The sequence below is a fragment of the Eulemur rufifrons genome, chromosome 7, assembly GCF_041146395.1.
Source record: "Eulemur rufifrons isolate Redbay chromosome 7, OSU_ERuf_1, whole genome shotgun sequence".
Classification (NCBI taxonomy): domain Eukaryota; kingdom Metazoa; phylum Chordata; class Mammalia; order Primates; family Lemuridae; genus Eulemur; species Eulemur rufifrons.
Genome location: NC_090989.1, coordinates 180,387,372 through 180,405,130, shown reverse-complemented (window position 1 = coordinate 180,405,130; position 17,759 = coordinate 180,387,372). Strand labels below are relative to the sequence as shown.

The window sequence follows — 17,759 nt, the reverse complement described above, 5'->3', positions numbered from 1 at the left end:
AAATAGATGGGATATAAACGTAGCCTCTGAAAAACTCATATTTTGACATGCCTGCTTATATGTAATCATATCTATTGAACCCACTACTTGGGGGAAATAGACCTTGCACTGTGCACATTAAAATGGAAAAATGAGAGTCATTGGTTTACTGTCTCTGATTTTGAGCCCAGAATGCTGCAAGACCCATAAAAATACTTAATTGTTTTCTTTAAGAACTATAACAGAAAGGATCTTCCACATTTTTAGAAGACATTGATGCTTTACCTGATGCTTTAGTTCTTAACAATTCTGATGGTTTACTTGGTTCTCCAATCCCAATGCTGTTCCCAGCAACCACGCGAAATTCATATTCCACCCAAGGACTCAAGCCAACCACTGTTGCATTGTATGTCTTACCATTGAGAATTTCTGGAACTAAAAAGAACAGGACACACAAGGCACCTAAACTGGCATTTGTCAAAAACAAATAATTATACAAAATTAGACAATTATTAAAAAATTCATTATATTACATTTATTAAAATACTAAATTAAAAAGTATAGTATTAGAAAATTATCCAAAAACACTTTGTGAAGCTAACCTGTAGCAACAGCCTGCCAACCCACAGAAAATGGTGTCCGCGTCTGAATAGTAAATATTTGAATGGGACTGTTATTATCTGGGCCTGGTCTCCAGCTTAGCTGAGAAGTAGTACTGGAAATGTGTTCAACTTTCACATCCTCTGGAGGACCTGGTGGACCTTGAAAAAGGTGTTTTATGATGACTATATTAGAGATAATTAAATTCATTGATTTGAGACAAGGATGGTTTATTTTTACCTGTTATGCTTAGAAAATAAAATACTTATTGACCATAATGTATTTGTAGCACATTATTAGAGATAAAGTCCTATTAATTCGGCTTACAGGATAAGACATTAATTTAGCAATGCTTCCTTTAGAGATTAGAAAATGCCAATCATGGGATGGTTACATATCATCCAATAGGAAGCTAATCTCAAAAACTGAGAATCATTCTCTTTAATTCCTCTCTCAAAATCTAACTCAAGCAAATGTAACTAATATGGAGAACTACAGGAGTATGTGGATTAGATCCTGCTCTGACAAGAATGATTTATTATAAACAGAACACAAGGCTAAGTTTTAGGAAGTGACACTGCTTGCTGAGCCTGACCATTCATTATAAACAGATAAAACCTACTCAATTCAGTATGCATATCTATACTGCCTATACCCTGGATTTTGGAGTTTAGAAAATAAAAAAAGCTATATGATTTTTGTCTCACCTTCTTATCATGATGTGGTTCCTCAAAGATCTACCATTTAGACACCAACATTTTGACTGTGAATAAACAATGTGACCATTTTTTCACCTTTTATGCATACCTCTAACAATGATATCAGCGACAGCAGATAAACTTTCTAGAGTTGTTTGCACTGTACATAGGTATTTTCCTGAGTGATTTAGCTGAATATTCCTTATCATCAAATCCCCAACAGATTCCTGTAGATAGAAAGGGAGAAATGGATAAAAGTATAATCACACACAGCAGGTCCTATTCTATTTTTACAGCTGGATAAATAGTAAATCTAAAATAACTCTGAAATTAAAAAATGTACTAGTATCATTGTGGTTTCTTATATCTGATCCCTTTTATTATCCCCTTATTATAATTACATCTAGAAAACAAGTATTTCTATGAAAGACATAAAACAAAATCAAACAAAACAAAAACAGATGCAGCTTCAAAAACAGACAGTGATTATCTATGCAAATAAAGGGGGAGAATAAATATGAAAGATGATGATTCATGTAAAATACTTGATTCATTTTATTAAGCACTTAAAAAAATTTCAGTAACTTACTCCTCCAATCCTTTCAAAATGGGCCACTCCTTTTTTTAAGTCTATAACGTCTCCATTGAAAGACCATACAAATACAACTTCAATGGTTGGATCATGGGACACCTGGCACGGTAGGACTATACTCTCACCAACCGTCACATCCATTTTGGAAGGTGGGACAGTAATGACAGTCCTTTCTGTTGAGAAAAAAAATATTTTACAAAGCTTATAAAATGCTACCATATGGCTAGAAAATATGTATTTTTGAATGTTTTCACAATCATTTGAAATTGTATAAATGCCACTTGGAGTTCTACTATATCCAGTATGAAAAATTCAGTTTTCTTTTTTCAAAAATCTTATATTTATTATCAGTGTCATGCATTACTTATAATATAATTGAATACATAGTTTTATTCATTCTTTCTATGGATATCATTTACAGAAAACTGTAGACCTCCAAAGGTGCCATTCCATATGTATAGAATGCACCACACTGTCTTTGTTCTCTCTTTATTTTGAAATTCCAGTCATCACATTACAATTGACACATCGGTAAGAATTACAAATAGTCTATGTTAACTTCGTATACTAGGAGATGAAATGAACTATGTCCTTAAGATTATAACCACCATAGTTTATATAGAGATTGATAATCATATGCTTATATTTAAGAGTGTGAATGTAACATATTCTATTTTGACATAGTTCTGGTAATAATTTTCTATTTTAATGAAAGATGCAACATGCATAAAGAAGCTAGAAGTTTTCCTTTTTAATCCAGATTTTGCAATTTTGGAATTAAGCATACTTCATAGAAACCTTCTCTCTAGAAAGTTCAGTCTCAATGTCAATACTTATTCTACAAGTGGTAATATTTCACTGACCAGAATTTCAAAGGACAATCCCAACAGTGTTCCAGCTGTACTGGAGAGTCCTATATTTTTCTGATTAAAAGAGACTTACAATAATATATCATTTTTGACTGCTTTGTTTATAACAAAATAAATGATTTTGATTCCAGAGTGTTGACAATAGACTAAAAGCGCAACTCAGTACCCATAAAGGAGCCTTGGATAATCATTTGGATTTAAATATTTACTATCTCATCAAGAATAAAATATTTTAAAGGATTTATGTTTAAGGATGAAGGTTTTAGGCAAATCATTTTGAAAAAAATTGCATATGAAGAAGTTTCAAAATAGTAAAATGACTCTGATGAGTCTCTTTCACAAGATAAAGTTTCACTCTCTAAAACATGGCCTAAAATGTGCATTTCCTTCTGGCTTCTTCATTCTGCTCAAGAAACCAAACAAACATTCAGATTATATTTGTATGTCCAGATGGATTAATACGCACTGCATTTTACCAATAGAATGTTTAATTATTATTCAAATATTTTAAAAAATTACAATTTGTTTTCTTAATAAATATTTGGAAGTAGAAAATAGGAAGTAATAATTTTGGGTTTTAAGGTGCATATTGATAAAAAAGCCATGGAAAAATAAAAGCATAGTTTATATTTTGGAATAAAATGGAGGAAAGTCTACCTCTTAATCTATATTAGATGTGTTTTCAGTTTTAAAAAATACTCTTCCCCATATTATTAATATATTAGATGCACACTTTTTTTATTCTAATTATTTCTAGAAAAAAGTTTGAAGAATGGTTTTCTGGACTACGTTCATTTTTTTATTCCAAGCCTTCTTTACATCTCTCCCACAAAATAAGGGTAAATGATATTCAAAATTTCAAGAGAACCCTTTAGGACTAGAGAAAATATTTTCCTCATGAAGTTTTTCTGGAAAAAAAAACACACAAATGTCTTATTTACATTTATAGGAGGATGAGTTGGCTGATTGGATGTGTTGGCAGAGCAAAACTGCCCAGATTTAAAGTTTTAGATCATGCAATTAAAGTAATTTTCAAACATTAAAATTGACAGCCATTCCTTCCAGTTATGACAAAATGCAGTGGCAAAAATAGACAAATTATTACCTATCTACACAGCTCATGGGCAGTAGTAGAGTAATAATGACTAAGACTTCATGAATAAGAAATGTTTATATTATCATTTATGGTGCTTACATTTTTTACTTGTTAATTCATTTACAACTAATATTTTTTGAGCACCTACCATATGTCCAACCCTCTGGTAAGTACTGGAGTCACAATGGTGAAGGAAATGGAAAAAAACTGCACCAAATTAAAAACATGAGGTGTCTGCCTTCACAGACATATAAATCTACAGAGGGAGGCTGGCATTAATTACATATTAATCAATATAGCTACAATTGTGATAAGAGCCATATATTAGAAGTATGTGTTTCTATTAAAATGTTTAACTGGTAAACCCTGATGGTTTAGTTTATTGAGAAAGAGCTATTTTTGCTGAGAAGTAAAAGGCAAGTAGGAGTGAGCTTGATAAAGGTAGTAGGTGAGGAGAGGAAACTACATTCTGTATGCAGGCAGGACAATTTAGAAAGGATCTGTGTGAAGAAGAACCCTGATTGGTGGATGCAAGACAGTCATTCTTCTGGAAAACCTAGCATGAGTCAGAGAGCAATACAGGAGTGAGAGTGGGGAAGATAGAGCTGCAGGTTGGTCATAGTCAAGACATAAGCCGTAGGTGTCATTAAGGCCAGCTACGTAACTTGTGGGTCCTACTACAAAATGAACATGTGGTGTGCCTTTTTCAAAAAGCAGGGGGAAAAAGTGTCATTAATAATACTAAATATAAACTTTTTTACTTTTAAAATATTTTGTTAATTATAAAATATAATAGGGGTAATAATCCTGGATGAGTGACAACATACACTCAAAAATTTAAAAAAAATATACACACTTTTGGTGTCATAATTTTATATGATACAATAAGTTATAACACTTTATTAAAGTTATATCTTGATTGATTATAAAATTTTCTCATTGGTTTTTCTGCTAATTTGTTTATTAGAACAACAGAATTTATATTTTTAGCAACTTCATTTTCAACTGATATAATCGTAGTGACATCAGTTGCTCTTGACAAATGCAAGGTTGCAAATACTTTTTGATAAGTTTTTATTTTGCAAGGGATCTTTCTGCTGATGCAACTTTTATGAAAACATTAAGAGCACTTCACAGATTTCAGCAATATTAGCATAAATTTCTAATAAATTAACTTGAAATCTAAATTCTAGAACATCGAGAGCTGATGATTTTCATGGAACAATATTTTTCTAAAAAGATTTAACTCTTCACATAAATCTGTTTTGTGCAAATCTGAATTTAATTTTAAATATAAATATATACAATGGAATCCTATTGTTTTCTCTGACATAAGCTGTAACTTGTGAAGGTTGTATGAGAATCTGAAAGTGACTTCACTATTTGTATATAATTCAAAATGCCTGTTTATACATTCCATTGGTGCATCTTCCATTACAAGAAAGAATTCATTAATAATTGGTTCCCCTGAAGTTTCATGTAAAAATAGTGGTTTTATCCATTAAATGAAATAATTTTTAAGTTTGATTTCTATTTCTAAGCCTGTAGATTTAGCTTTGCAATATTGCAGAAATTTTCAAAATCATGGATTTTAAACTCTTTCAATAAATTGAATAACTATATGATATGCTTTATAGCAATGTCCACGGGCATGTTTTTATCTTTTAATAATTTGCTGGCAACATCCATTGCCTGAGCACTAACAGTTCCCATCCCGGGGCCCAGGCTGAAGAGTTCATATTTCTGCAAATGCCACAAGGCCAGCCTCTGGGGGCAGATGGGCAAGCTGGCCCCTCCACCTTGGATCCCAGTGCTGACTGGCTTTGGAGTCCCCCCTTCCCCTGCAGCTTTGCTGACACCCACTGCTCTTTCTGCTGGTGCTGCCACCATCACCTGCATCCATCTGGGCCCAGGTCCTGCCTGGCATGCCCACCCCTTCAGGGCTCTGGCTCTGCTGACTGCCACGAGGCATACTTGTGCACACCTGCATACTGCACCAACTGCTATGCGTGCACGCTGCCTGCTGGGTCCTCAGGCCTGAGCCCGCGTGTGCATGAGCTGCAGCTGCTGAACCAGAACCCTGTGTATGCGCTGCCGCCCAGCACATCTCCTGCCCATGCACATGTTCCATGGTCCCATTAATCTTCACTTACAAAACACAAGTTGAGAAATAAAAGGGTTTAGAATTTCAAGACAGTCACAGCAGAACATTAAGCAAAGCCCAGGGCTTTCCTTAGCACAGGGCCCTGTGTGACTGTGTTACATGTCCATGAGACCAGTTCTGCATGCCACATTAAGACGTGTTCTTACATAGAAATAAACGGTGGCACGGTGGTTACCAGAGGCTGGGGTGAAGAAGGGATGGGGAATGGGGAGATGTTGTTCAAAGGGTACAAATTTCAATTAGACAGGAGGAATAAGTTTTTGGGATCTATTGCACAGCATGGTGACTATAATTAATAAAAATGTATTGTATATTTCAAAGTTGCTAAATGAGCAGATTGGAATTATTCTCATCACAAAAAAGTAAGTATGTGAAGTGATGGATATGTTAATTAGCTTGATTTAATCATTCCACAATATAAACATGCATCAAACTACCACACTGTACCTCATTAATACACAAAATTATTATTTGTCAATTAAAAATTTTAAAAAAGAAACACACTCATTTTGCTGAAAAATAATGGGAACCATTGGAATGTGAAGCAAAAGATTGGTATAATGACATGCCAGTATCTGTAGTGTGAAAAATGGAATACATTTAAAAAGAAGTGTAGGCAGACTTGGTATGCAGAAAAAGGGAAAGTACAGCTAGCCCTCCCTGGGAATATCCCCCCGTGTGGGTGAATAGGTGCTTGGACAAGAACGTTTGTAACTGCTGTATCCTCTCCCCACACCACATGCAGACCTGTCCCAGTCCTGTGTAGGTGGCCCGCTAACAGCCACAAGGCCACTAATTGCCGCCTGAAGAGTTCACTTCGACAACCATGCACAGCCGCAGCTCAGACCTCAACAAGAACACCCTACAGAGACAAAAAATCACACTTGCAGAGACTGGAGAGTGGTGCTTGAGCAGCAGAAATGGGCAAAACCTTTCACGCTACTGTGGGGAAAGAACAGGGACTTGACTTTAGTCCATTAATTCGTCCTTCACACACACCTTAAATTCTTAAGCAACTCAAGCATCTGAGAGATTTCTCCAAACCACTCAGACCACTTGGTGGGGGAGTGCGCAGACACAAATACGTTCTACTCCTTTCCTAGAAGTGGATATATACCAGCAGAGAGGGCCAGTAACTTGAGGCTCATTGACACCAAAACACTTCTTGGTATTTATTGATATCTGAGATCCTTAGGGCCTGAGTGGTGACAAATTGAAAAGGAGAGACTTTGACTATACTACAACCTATCTTTTGTGAAAATTTGATATTCATATCATTTTATTCTTCTTGCATATTCCTTAAATATTTGTAGAAAGTCTGGTCCAGTTGTTTTAAAATTTTAGCATGAATAAGAATTTCCTGGAGAATTTGTTCAAATGTGAATTCTTTGGCTCCCACCCGAAATACTGATTCAGTAGGTCGGCAGGGGGACTCTTGAATATGCACTTTTAACAGACTCTCCAGTTAATTTTGATGTAGTTAGTTCGGGGATCATGCATTAAGAAATAATGCCTTAGGTTTTTAAATGTGAACCTAAAATTTCTATATAAGGAAAATTCAAACTATATAAAATACATTGTGCAAAATTCTCTAATGCTGTGGATCCAGGAAAAAGTTATATCCAGTAAAATGTTATTGGCTAGTAGTACTTAAAAAATGTAAAGATGGAGTTCTGAGTTTAACTGTAATTAATTCTGTATACTATATCTGCTTTTAGAGTTTCATGGGACATTTAAAAATATTAGAAACTCTGAGAGTTCTTAGATTAAAGATACTCTTTAAAAGCTTATTTAAATCAAAGTTTACTATATGTGGTAGAGTATGGAATATTTTTAATCCATTTAACAAATCTTAATACATAGAGTATTGTATATAAGTAGCAGTATATCTTGGGATATAAGGGTTTCTGAGAAACGACTTTTGGAAATGTTGCTTTTGTAGTTGAAGAGGATTACACACCACACATACAAACACACATACAAATACAAACATGCATACAACATGGGTGTGTCTATTTAACATAAATATGCATATATGCAAACATATTTATGAGACAATCATGGAAATTTGAATTCTGAATAATTTAAGATTGATAGTTTTTTTAAGACAAGAAAGTTGGTTTTGTTGTTATGTTAAAAGGACAATAATTCTCTATTTATGGATTCTGCTATATTTATAGATTAAATTATTGACGTTTGAGATTTGCCCATAGATAATTGGGGTGGGTGTTGTGGAAGTAGGTAAGGATATGGGTGAAACAAAGTTGCCTATGAATTGACTATTACCAACCCTGAATGATGTACACATGGGAGTTCCCTATACTGTTTTCTCTACTTCTGTGTGTTTGTAATTTTTAGTAATAGTAAAACACAGGAAGAAAATGATGGGGGAGAGCAAATATTTATATACAGAATAGGGAAGAACATTTCCCGTTCAGCTTCTAATGTGACAAATACTGACTAGTTTGAAGAGCACCCTAAATAGAAGTGACAAACACTCATGAACAGTCCATAAAGTTATAAAATTTTAATATTTACCATTTCAATCTCTGTCAGTGAAGTAAACGTTGTTATATGAAAACAGCTTCATCTAGCAAGCCTCTTATAAAGAAGTAGAATATGTGACATGTTGCTTTTGATGAACAGCTTTACTCAAATCACATTGTCATAATAGCCAATGATGTCTCCAGAATGCATCTTTAGTTACTAAGACCCCAGCAGACATGGAAACTAATTATGTCAAAACTTTTGTCAGAATCGTTTAGTATGATTTCTTTAAACACAAATGGGACTGGTTCTCTATATCAATGGCCAAATACACTATTGCATAGTATGGTCTCTAACCACATTTTCAGAAGCCAGGGATTGGCAATTGAATGTGTAATTGGTCTCACGTGAGCATGCAGAAAATGTTATTTTTGGTCACTCTTTTTGTGTTGTTGTTTTTCTTCTGTACCTTCCACTCAGTTGAAATCTCCATCTAAGAGTGATAATTTTTCAATGTTGCTTTTCAGAATAGTAACTGCAAAGGTGTCTCTGAAGTTATAAATTCCTCTCAAAGGATGGACAAATGTATAAGAAAAATTATCAAATTCTTTTCCCTCTGTACAAATATGGGGCTCTGCCTTCATTTGTCTATGACATTATAGAATATGTTGCTAAGATACCAATACAATGTAAACTAGTATATAAATAGCACTTCAAACAGGTGACAAAAATCTCTGATATTTTCTCTCATTACTTGTGATGACCAGAAATAAATACTTTGAAAATTTGATCTTCTTCCTAATTCCTCAGAATCTCAAATTATACTACGTATTAACATATTAACCCTTTCCACTGCCCTTTATTTCTTCTTCCATATACCTGCTTCAATCTGTTATTGTAGTCTTTCTTACTGTAGAAACTTCATTGGCATTTCTATTAGTCCAGACCTGAAACTGAATAGACATTTTTCCAAACAAGACATACAAATGGCCAATAGGTATACGAAAAGGTGCTCAACATCACTAATCATCAGGGAAATGCAAATTAAAACCATGTCATGATGGCTGTGATCAAAAAGACAAGAGGTAAGTGTTAGCTGAGGAGCAAAGAAAAGAGAAGCCTCATGTACTGTGGATGGGAATGTTAATTGGTACAGCCATTATGGAGAATAGTATGGATGCTTCTCAAAAAATTAAAAATAGAACTACCATAAGATCCAGCACTCCCTCTTGTGGGATATATCCAAAGGAAATGGAATCAGTATGTCAAGGAGGTATCCGCATGCCCATGTTCATGCAAGCACTATTCATAATAGCCAAGATTTGGAGACAACCTAAATGTTCATCAATGGATAAATGCATAAAGAAATTGTGGTATGCAAACACAAAGGAAATATTATTCAGCCTTAAAAAAGAAGATACTGTCATTTGTGACAACACAGATGAACCTATAGGACATTATGCTAAATGAAATAAGCCAGGCATAGAAAGAAAATTACTGCATGATCTAACTTACATGTGAAATACATAAAAGTCAAGTACATAGCAACAGACTGTTGAATGGTGGTTACCAGGGGTGTGGAAGTGGGTGAAATGGGAGATGTTGGTCAAAGGGTACGAAGTTATAGTTATGCAAGATGGATAAGTCTAGAGATGTAATGTACAGCATGATGAATATAGTTAATAACACTGTATCATTTACTAGAAATTTGCTAAGACTTTCAACTTCAGTTGTTTTCACCACAGGCACACAAAAGAGATAACTGTGGTGAGATGGATATGTTAACTTTCTTGATTTTAAGAACCTTTTTTACTAAGTGTATGTATATCAAAATATGTCATATACCTTAAATATATAAAAGTTTTTAAATTAATGAGAAATCTCTCAGGTTTCATTTGAAACCATCTTTGTTTTGTCTTCATTTCAAGGGATTTTTTTTTTTTTATTGGGAATAGAATTCTTATTGGTATTGTCTTCCAGCCCTTTAAAACTGTCATTCCATTGTCTTCTGGGTTTTCTTTTTTCTGTTGCTATATCAACTGCGAGCCTTGTTGTTTTTTTGAAGATGATCTATCTTTTTTATGTGAACTATGTTTCTTTCCCTTAGTTTTACTACTTTGTGCTTATTTAAGCTTTCCTTTGTATTTATTCAAATTGAGGCTCATACAATTTCCTGAATCAGATGCCTGTTGTCATTTTCAGTTTTTAAAAATCTCTGGCAAATATTTCTCCAAATATTGCACATGTCTAATTTTCTTTGTCTCCTGTATTCTCCTTTTGGAACAAAAATTTTATATATAGATGTTAATGCTATTGCCTATATTCCCATGCCATCCTTACATTCCTTTCTGTTTTTCCCCATTGTATTTTCTCTCTGTTTGCAATCTGGATGTTTTCTATTCACACATTCTCCCCTTTACTGATTCTCCTTTCTTCCGTCATCCAAAAGACCATCAGATGGCTAAATAGGAGGAGAGAGAGCTTTATTGGTGATATTAGTTTGCAAGCCTGGAAGAGACAGTGTCTGGCATGTGCTGAAGGTGCCTTCTTTTTGAAGAGGGGATAGATAAGTTGGGTTTTATGTCTTGTAGGGCCTGTATCATACACATTCAGCAGGTTGAGGGGGAAGCTATACATATATATGAGGGGAGCCAAATGCATGTGAATGGGTAAACATGTATGTTACATACATCCCGTGTTCACTTTAAGGCAGGATTTTAGCATTAAAATGAGGCGGAATTTGCCTCTTTATGTCAGAAGGTGAACTACAGAACACAAAGACAGTTTGTGCAGAATATCTGTAAATTGGCTGAAGCTGACTTAAAGTCCGCAAGAGTTTATGAGAAGTTTATAAGAATGTTTGTAAGGCCAGTCCTCTGTCCAATCAGAGCTATAGTGGTATAGTTTGTAAATCAGCCTGATAGCTCCTATTGTTAGAGAGTTTAGCAAGGGTGTAGTTTTTATCATAGTCTTATGAAGTTAGAAATTTGCCATATCAGCCAGGCAGGCTGCAGACTCTCAACTATAGGTAACTTGTGTTTCCTTCACCTTAGGGGCCTGTTTTAGTTGATAAAGGGGTATCTATTTTGGTGTCTCAGACCACACTGCTATATCTGTTCTGGTGTTAAAACAATTTACTGTGTTCTGAATATTAGCTTTTGCAATTTTCAGTTCTAGAATTTCCAATAGATTTAGAAGAGATGCCATTTCCTTTTTGAAATGTTCTATTTTGCCATGTCTTTTTTGGACAATAAATTGATTTGTTTCATCAAATTATTTTAAACCCCTGGTCTAAGAACCGCAATATTTCTATAAGCTGTGACCTCTTAACCATTGTCTATTTTTTCTCTGGGTTTTGATAATCTGGTCCTGGCTCCATCTATTCCTGATAATATTTTATTGAATGCCAGACATTGTGGATCAAAAATGTAGATGTATTTGTTATATTTTTCCCCAGGAAGATTCACTTTTTTTAAGCAGGCAATTGAGTCAGGATCCCGGTCCTCTTAAGTACAGATCAATTTTGTTTTGTTTTGCTTTGTTTTTTCATGGTCCTTCGGGTGTCCTGACTCACGGTTGAGTTATTTAGCAGACTGCATTCTATTTGGTTTATCCTGAACTTTGATTTTTGTCTCCCTTGCACTGTGAGACTACAAAAATTTATGCTATTTTCTGTTTTATTTCTTGCATTCCTGATTCATATTGCTTAGGAATTGGCTAATTTCTGGAGGAGAAAAACTATGGAAAATGTTGGGCTCAACTACCTGTGCTTTTCTTTTATTCTAGATATTCCACCTCATGTTGCAAACACTTTGGCTACTGTCACAATTCCTTCAAACTGCTATTTTTATTTATTTTTTAATATGTTAACAATATTTGTGGTTGGCATCCGTGGGAGGTTGGTATGATAAAATTACTTCAACTAGTCAAGACAGAAAATTCACCATTATTATCAATGTTTCACAATAGATTAAGTGTGTTGGTGGAAATATTTAGGCCATTTATCAGTAGGTTTTTAGATAATATTAATAGCTTGAAGAATATTATGATTAATGTCAGTTGGAAAAAGAAATCAGTATTATTTTGGACCAAAGTAGAAACTCTTAACCTAGAAACATTCTAATTGTTTATTCAATCATTTATTCAAAACCATTTAATTAGTAATGAATTCTTACCTTCTTCCAGGTATTATCAATATGAATACCAAACAAAAGAAACAAAACTGAACTGAGAAGGCATTAGAGGATTTCAGTCATAAGAATAACAAAATATCATCTATATTTTAATAAAGACATTCTAGCTTCTAGAAGGGAGACAAAGAACAGGACAAATACTTTTGAAGCTACAACTAGATTTCCAATCTTAACATTATTGACATTTTATCCAAATAATTCTTTGTTGCATGTATGTAGGAGCGTGGATTTGGTGTGTGTGTATGGAGGAGATGTTCTTTGCACTGTAGGATTTTTAGCAGGACCCCCGACCTCTATCTACTCGATGCTAGTAGACTCTTCAGTTGTGACAACCAAGACTATTTGTATATATGGCCATATGCCCCCTGGGAGACAAAATCATGCTGGTTGACCACCTCTGTGCTAAAGCAATACTCTGGGAAAGAGATGGAAGTAGTAGCTTAAATTAAAGTTTGAGAATTGAAGGGCAGCAAAGTAGTTAAATTCTGTATGATTCTTGAAGCTGAAAACATTTGCTGGATAATTTGATATGGGGTTTGAAAAAAAGAAAAGAGTAAAAAAATGACCTCAAAGATTTGTTCTGAACAACTGTCAGTATAGACTGTCATTAATATAGTGGGGAAAGACTACAATACAAGCAACTTTTGGGAGTAAGAATCAGGAGTTCAATGTTAGGGTATAGTAAATTTGTAAGCAAAGATGATAAAATAGGCTGTTGCATTTTGGGATTAAGGGGAGATAACTGCTTTGGATAGATCAGTTTGGGAGCAGTTTATACATGGTATTTAAAACCGTAAGACTGGGTAAGATACCAAGTGAGTGGAGGTAGGTATAGCTATAAAATAAATACTAGGAGAGAGAGAGAAAAAAAAAGATATATTTATATATATAGGTATATATATAGGTGTATATATATACACACATACACATGTATATATAAAAATATGCATATATGTATAGATCTATACAGCTATAAACTAGAGTACCAGTTTAGGAAATCTAACATTTAAATAATAGAGCTTTCAGGAAACTAAGCAAACAAACAAAAGAAGGGAAAGCAAACACAGGAAAATCAAAGTGAATACTCTGAAATAAACCTTGGAGAGAGAAAAACAAATAAACAAGAAAATTGGTGTGATGGAGTCTTTATTTCTCCACATGTAGCAAGCCAGAAATGAATGATATTTAGTCCTTATTTAATATACTTTTCCTCATTGCACATACAGTGCATAACACTAGAATGTTTTATATCCTCTTAGCCAAATGCAGGACTATCTGCTCAGACATGTGTTTATATAAATTAACATATGCATTCAACACTTACCATATTCTATTACAGGCAGAGTATAATTTCATTTCAATGCATAAAGTTATCATGGTCAATATATTCCAGTTTACCTGAAGGTACCATTACCCATTTATCTTCCACTTCAATATTTAAATGATTTACAATAAATATTAAAAGACTACCAAGAACCCCCGAGTTAAAGAAACAAATGAAGAACCAGTCTAGAGAAAGTGTTGTCTAAAATTTGAGATGTCTAAATGAGAAAACATTTCCTAAGTATCATGCAAGATTACACTAAATATTTTCCTAGCAAATAATAATGTAAAATATAAACACAGATCTTTTGTATTAACAAATAATCAAAACAGGGCCTGACATCTATTTAAAAAGAGTATGCACTGCAGATTCTGCTTAATAAATTAGATATGACTACTACTCTGTTTTAAAGTTGTTAGTACATAATAGGCAATGACTATATATTCATGGCATCGTATTTATATTTCTTAAAAGAGGAACATTCACTCAGACTGTTTTCCAACTGTAACTTTAGGCTGGGCTGTAGTAAATTATAGGATTGAAGACTTCTGATGTAGTGTAGGAGATGGAATTAGGAAATTTTATTTTGCCTGGCTATAGGACCTAGTAGAAAGAGGATGTTTTCTTCTGAATATTTTATGTTGGGATGAAGAGAGTCAATATGAGAAAATAAAAGCCAGGAAAGGAAAATAAGGCTGAATTAAATTTATCTGATTAGTTTTCCCCTTCTCTGCATCCTCCAACCCCATTTCTCTTTTGGACTTGAAGGCATCTGTTACCTGCCTGCTTGAGTATTCAAGATTCATAGACTGAAAACATAACTTGCTTCTGGGAAACTTTTACATCTTAATGACATACTTCATTCCTTAAAAATGGCTCTAGAGTACAAGAGACCACTGACCAAGTTTAAAGTTGGAATGCCTAAGAAGTAGAGTAGCCTAATTAATTCTTTGAGGGTCAGAATGGAGTCAAGATAAAATGACTAAACTTCCAATTCCTAACCAAATACTCAGGACTCAAGTGAGACATGTGTACAGGTTTGGGAGGGAAAGTGAAGATAAACATACCTAACAGTTTAATATTGATACATATTTTTTAACTGCAGAATAAATTTATTGGTTGAAGTTATTTTTTTCTTCATTTTTAATAAAAGATAGGAGCTGGATAGCTATTGGTTTATTCTGAGTGAAAGAAGGCAGACACAAAAAAATACACACTGTGAGATTACATTTGGATAGAAAAAATCATAACAGTGGTTGCTTCTAGGAGTGAAGTAGGAACTAGGGTTAAAAAGGGCCATGAGAAAAAGTTTGAATTATAGGGTGACGGTATTTTTCTCTACATTGTGTGGTTTTAGGTTACATATGCAATTTCCAAAATTCAGTGAACATGCACGTAAGATTTATATATTTTATTACATATATAAATTTTATATGAAATGAAAAATGTATAAATAAATAATTGAACTCTAATGAATGAAAGCTGAAGTTTCTAGGGGGAAGTATTAATATCTGCAAGTTACTATATTTTTATTCTCTCTGAATTTCAACAATGTCACATAAAATGGTCTCATGCATTTATTAATATATAAATTTGCCAGAAGATGAAAAAGAAGGAAAACAAAAGTTCTGCCACTTACTAATACAGGGACCTTGGGCAAGCACTTTGAGCAACCTATGCCTAAATCTCCCCTTGTGTAAGATGGAGATAATGAAATCTGCTTCAAAAAATTGTTCTGAAGATTAAATGAGATGATATACATAAAGCACCTACCATAGTGTCTGGCACAGAGTATGTATTTAATAAATGGTCATTAATAATGATAATAAATAATGCAGCATCAATAACAATAAAAACAAACTCTTCAAGTTCCATGCTGGTTAGTAACAGCCAGTTAATATAATTACAAAGGCAGTGCACTTTAAGAAGTAACAGGTACTCTTAGGTGCCTGGCCTCCTCCACTTGATATAAACTACTAACTATATACACCATATTTTTATTAAAAATGAAAAAAATAAAACTTTGACCAAGAATAGGTTTAATCTGTGCAGTAAAAATATTTTGAATAAAAAAGTGGTAAAACATGTAATGTATTAATATCTGTTCTTTACATTATATGTTATACAATATACTTTAAGGAAAAAATTCAGTTGCTTAACATACTTGGAAATTTAATCTGAATGCTATGTGCTTCATTTTTAAAAGACTATAAGCTAAATTGTTACGAAGACCAAAATAACATTGATATTAGTGGGCTGGCTTAAATTGATGCATTTTTTATTCATTTTCACAATTTTACTTGAAAAGATTATGGTATTCAAGTCTCAAATATTCACTCAACCTCATTTTCATTATTGGAAGGGGAAAGACAATTTCATTCTGACCAGTATAATAATTCAATTCTATATTTTCTCACCTTGAAAATAATTTTCACCATTAATGATTTTTAAGTCAAATTCTTCTTTCTATCAAAATGCTTTAAATCATTCTTTGTAGAAAATTGGGGTATGAAATTGAACATTTTGGGGGAGATGTTAGCACTACTGGGAGACTTCTCCAGTGTTTTCAAACACCAACTACAATATGATGAATGTATTCCAGTATGTCTTGCCGCGTCTCTGAAATTGTACTTTTGCTTTGCTCAGTCAAGCTGGGCTTCTTGATAAAGCTGGGCTTGATATCTCAAATCCTTTAAACTGCCTTTTAAAGCCACAAAGCCTACAATTATCTACCTATCTTGGGTATTGCTCTTAGTAAATGTAGACCCATATTAGAGAATACTCTTATTCTGCTGGAGAAAATGGATAGGCCACTCTGTATGCTGGTATAATAAAGACTTCTATCACAAAGAATAAACAACTAAATGAGCAGCAATAAACTTAATTTGCACATTAGATATGCTTTTCCAAGTTCCGACATTTCAGTTGAAAATAATGCTGAAGCAATGAGGCCTATAATTGAACATCCAAAACTTCTCCAGTGGGGAAACAAAAACAAATGTTGCCTGCAAACAAGATCATTTTTATAGCCTGCTGTTACTCTGCTTTTTAATAATTTTCCAAATGCCAGATCAAATAATTTCCCCTTTTATGTGATTTTCATATACCTCTTAGTGTATGTGCACATTGTAATTTTAATCTCCGTCCTCCAAAATGAAAACACTTAAACTCTCTTTCCTTTTGATTCCTTGTTTGTGCCTATGGAACATGTCCTCAAATTATACTGGATATCTTCAGACGCTCTGGCAAGGCTGCAGCTAATTGCACTCACAACGTTCGAGTGGAAAATTGCCTTGCTCTGCTGTATTAGGGAAATAGAAATTTCCAACATACAGTGCAGATAACTTCAGAATCCTCTTAACACAGATAAGCCATATCAGCTAAAAACTAAGCTGGAAAATATCTGACTCTTGTAACTATTATCTTTTTACATGTTATCTAACAGCAACATTTCTTGCATGACTGAGACTGATAAGTAAATTCAAAGAGAGATGATTGTTTTATCAGCTTTACTGAAATTTCTCATCTGCTCCTTACCACTCTATTACAGTTAAGGTCAGTATATGCTGGTTTTGGTTTGAGAAACAAAATTATACTTGACTCCGTCATGACAATCAGATGTCATTGTCATTATGTGCCACCCCCACCACACACAAAAATATTAAGCCATCTTAACAAACAACCAGATGACTATACACTTACTAGTCAAGAAAATGGTTGAATCAATGCACACTATTATAATTCTTTCCCAGACTAA

The 17,759-nt window shown here is 33.8% G+C and overlaps 1 protein-coding gene across 1 annotated transcript in view; it reads right to left on the bottom strand.

Annotated features, from left to right (window-relative positions):
• CNTN6 (contactin 6) overlaps positions 1-17,759 on the bottom strand; it is a 156,930-nt gene that overhangs the window by 22,867 nt on the left and 116,304 nt on the right. The window contains exons 11-14 of the mRNA XM_069473829.1: positions 1,867-2,042; positions 1,387-1,504; positions 582-740; positions 265-414 (exon numbers count right to left, since the gene is read on the bottom strand). Coding sequence (XP_069329930.1) covers positions 265-414; positions 582-740; positions 1,387-1,504; positions 1,867-2,042 — 603 coding nt within the window. The remainder of the gene's footprint in view (positions 1-264; positions 415-581; positions 741-1,386; positions 1,505-1,866; positions 2,043-17,759) is intronic.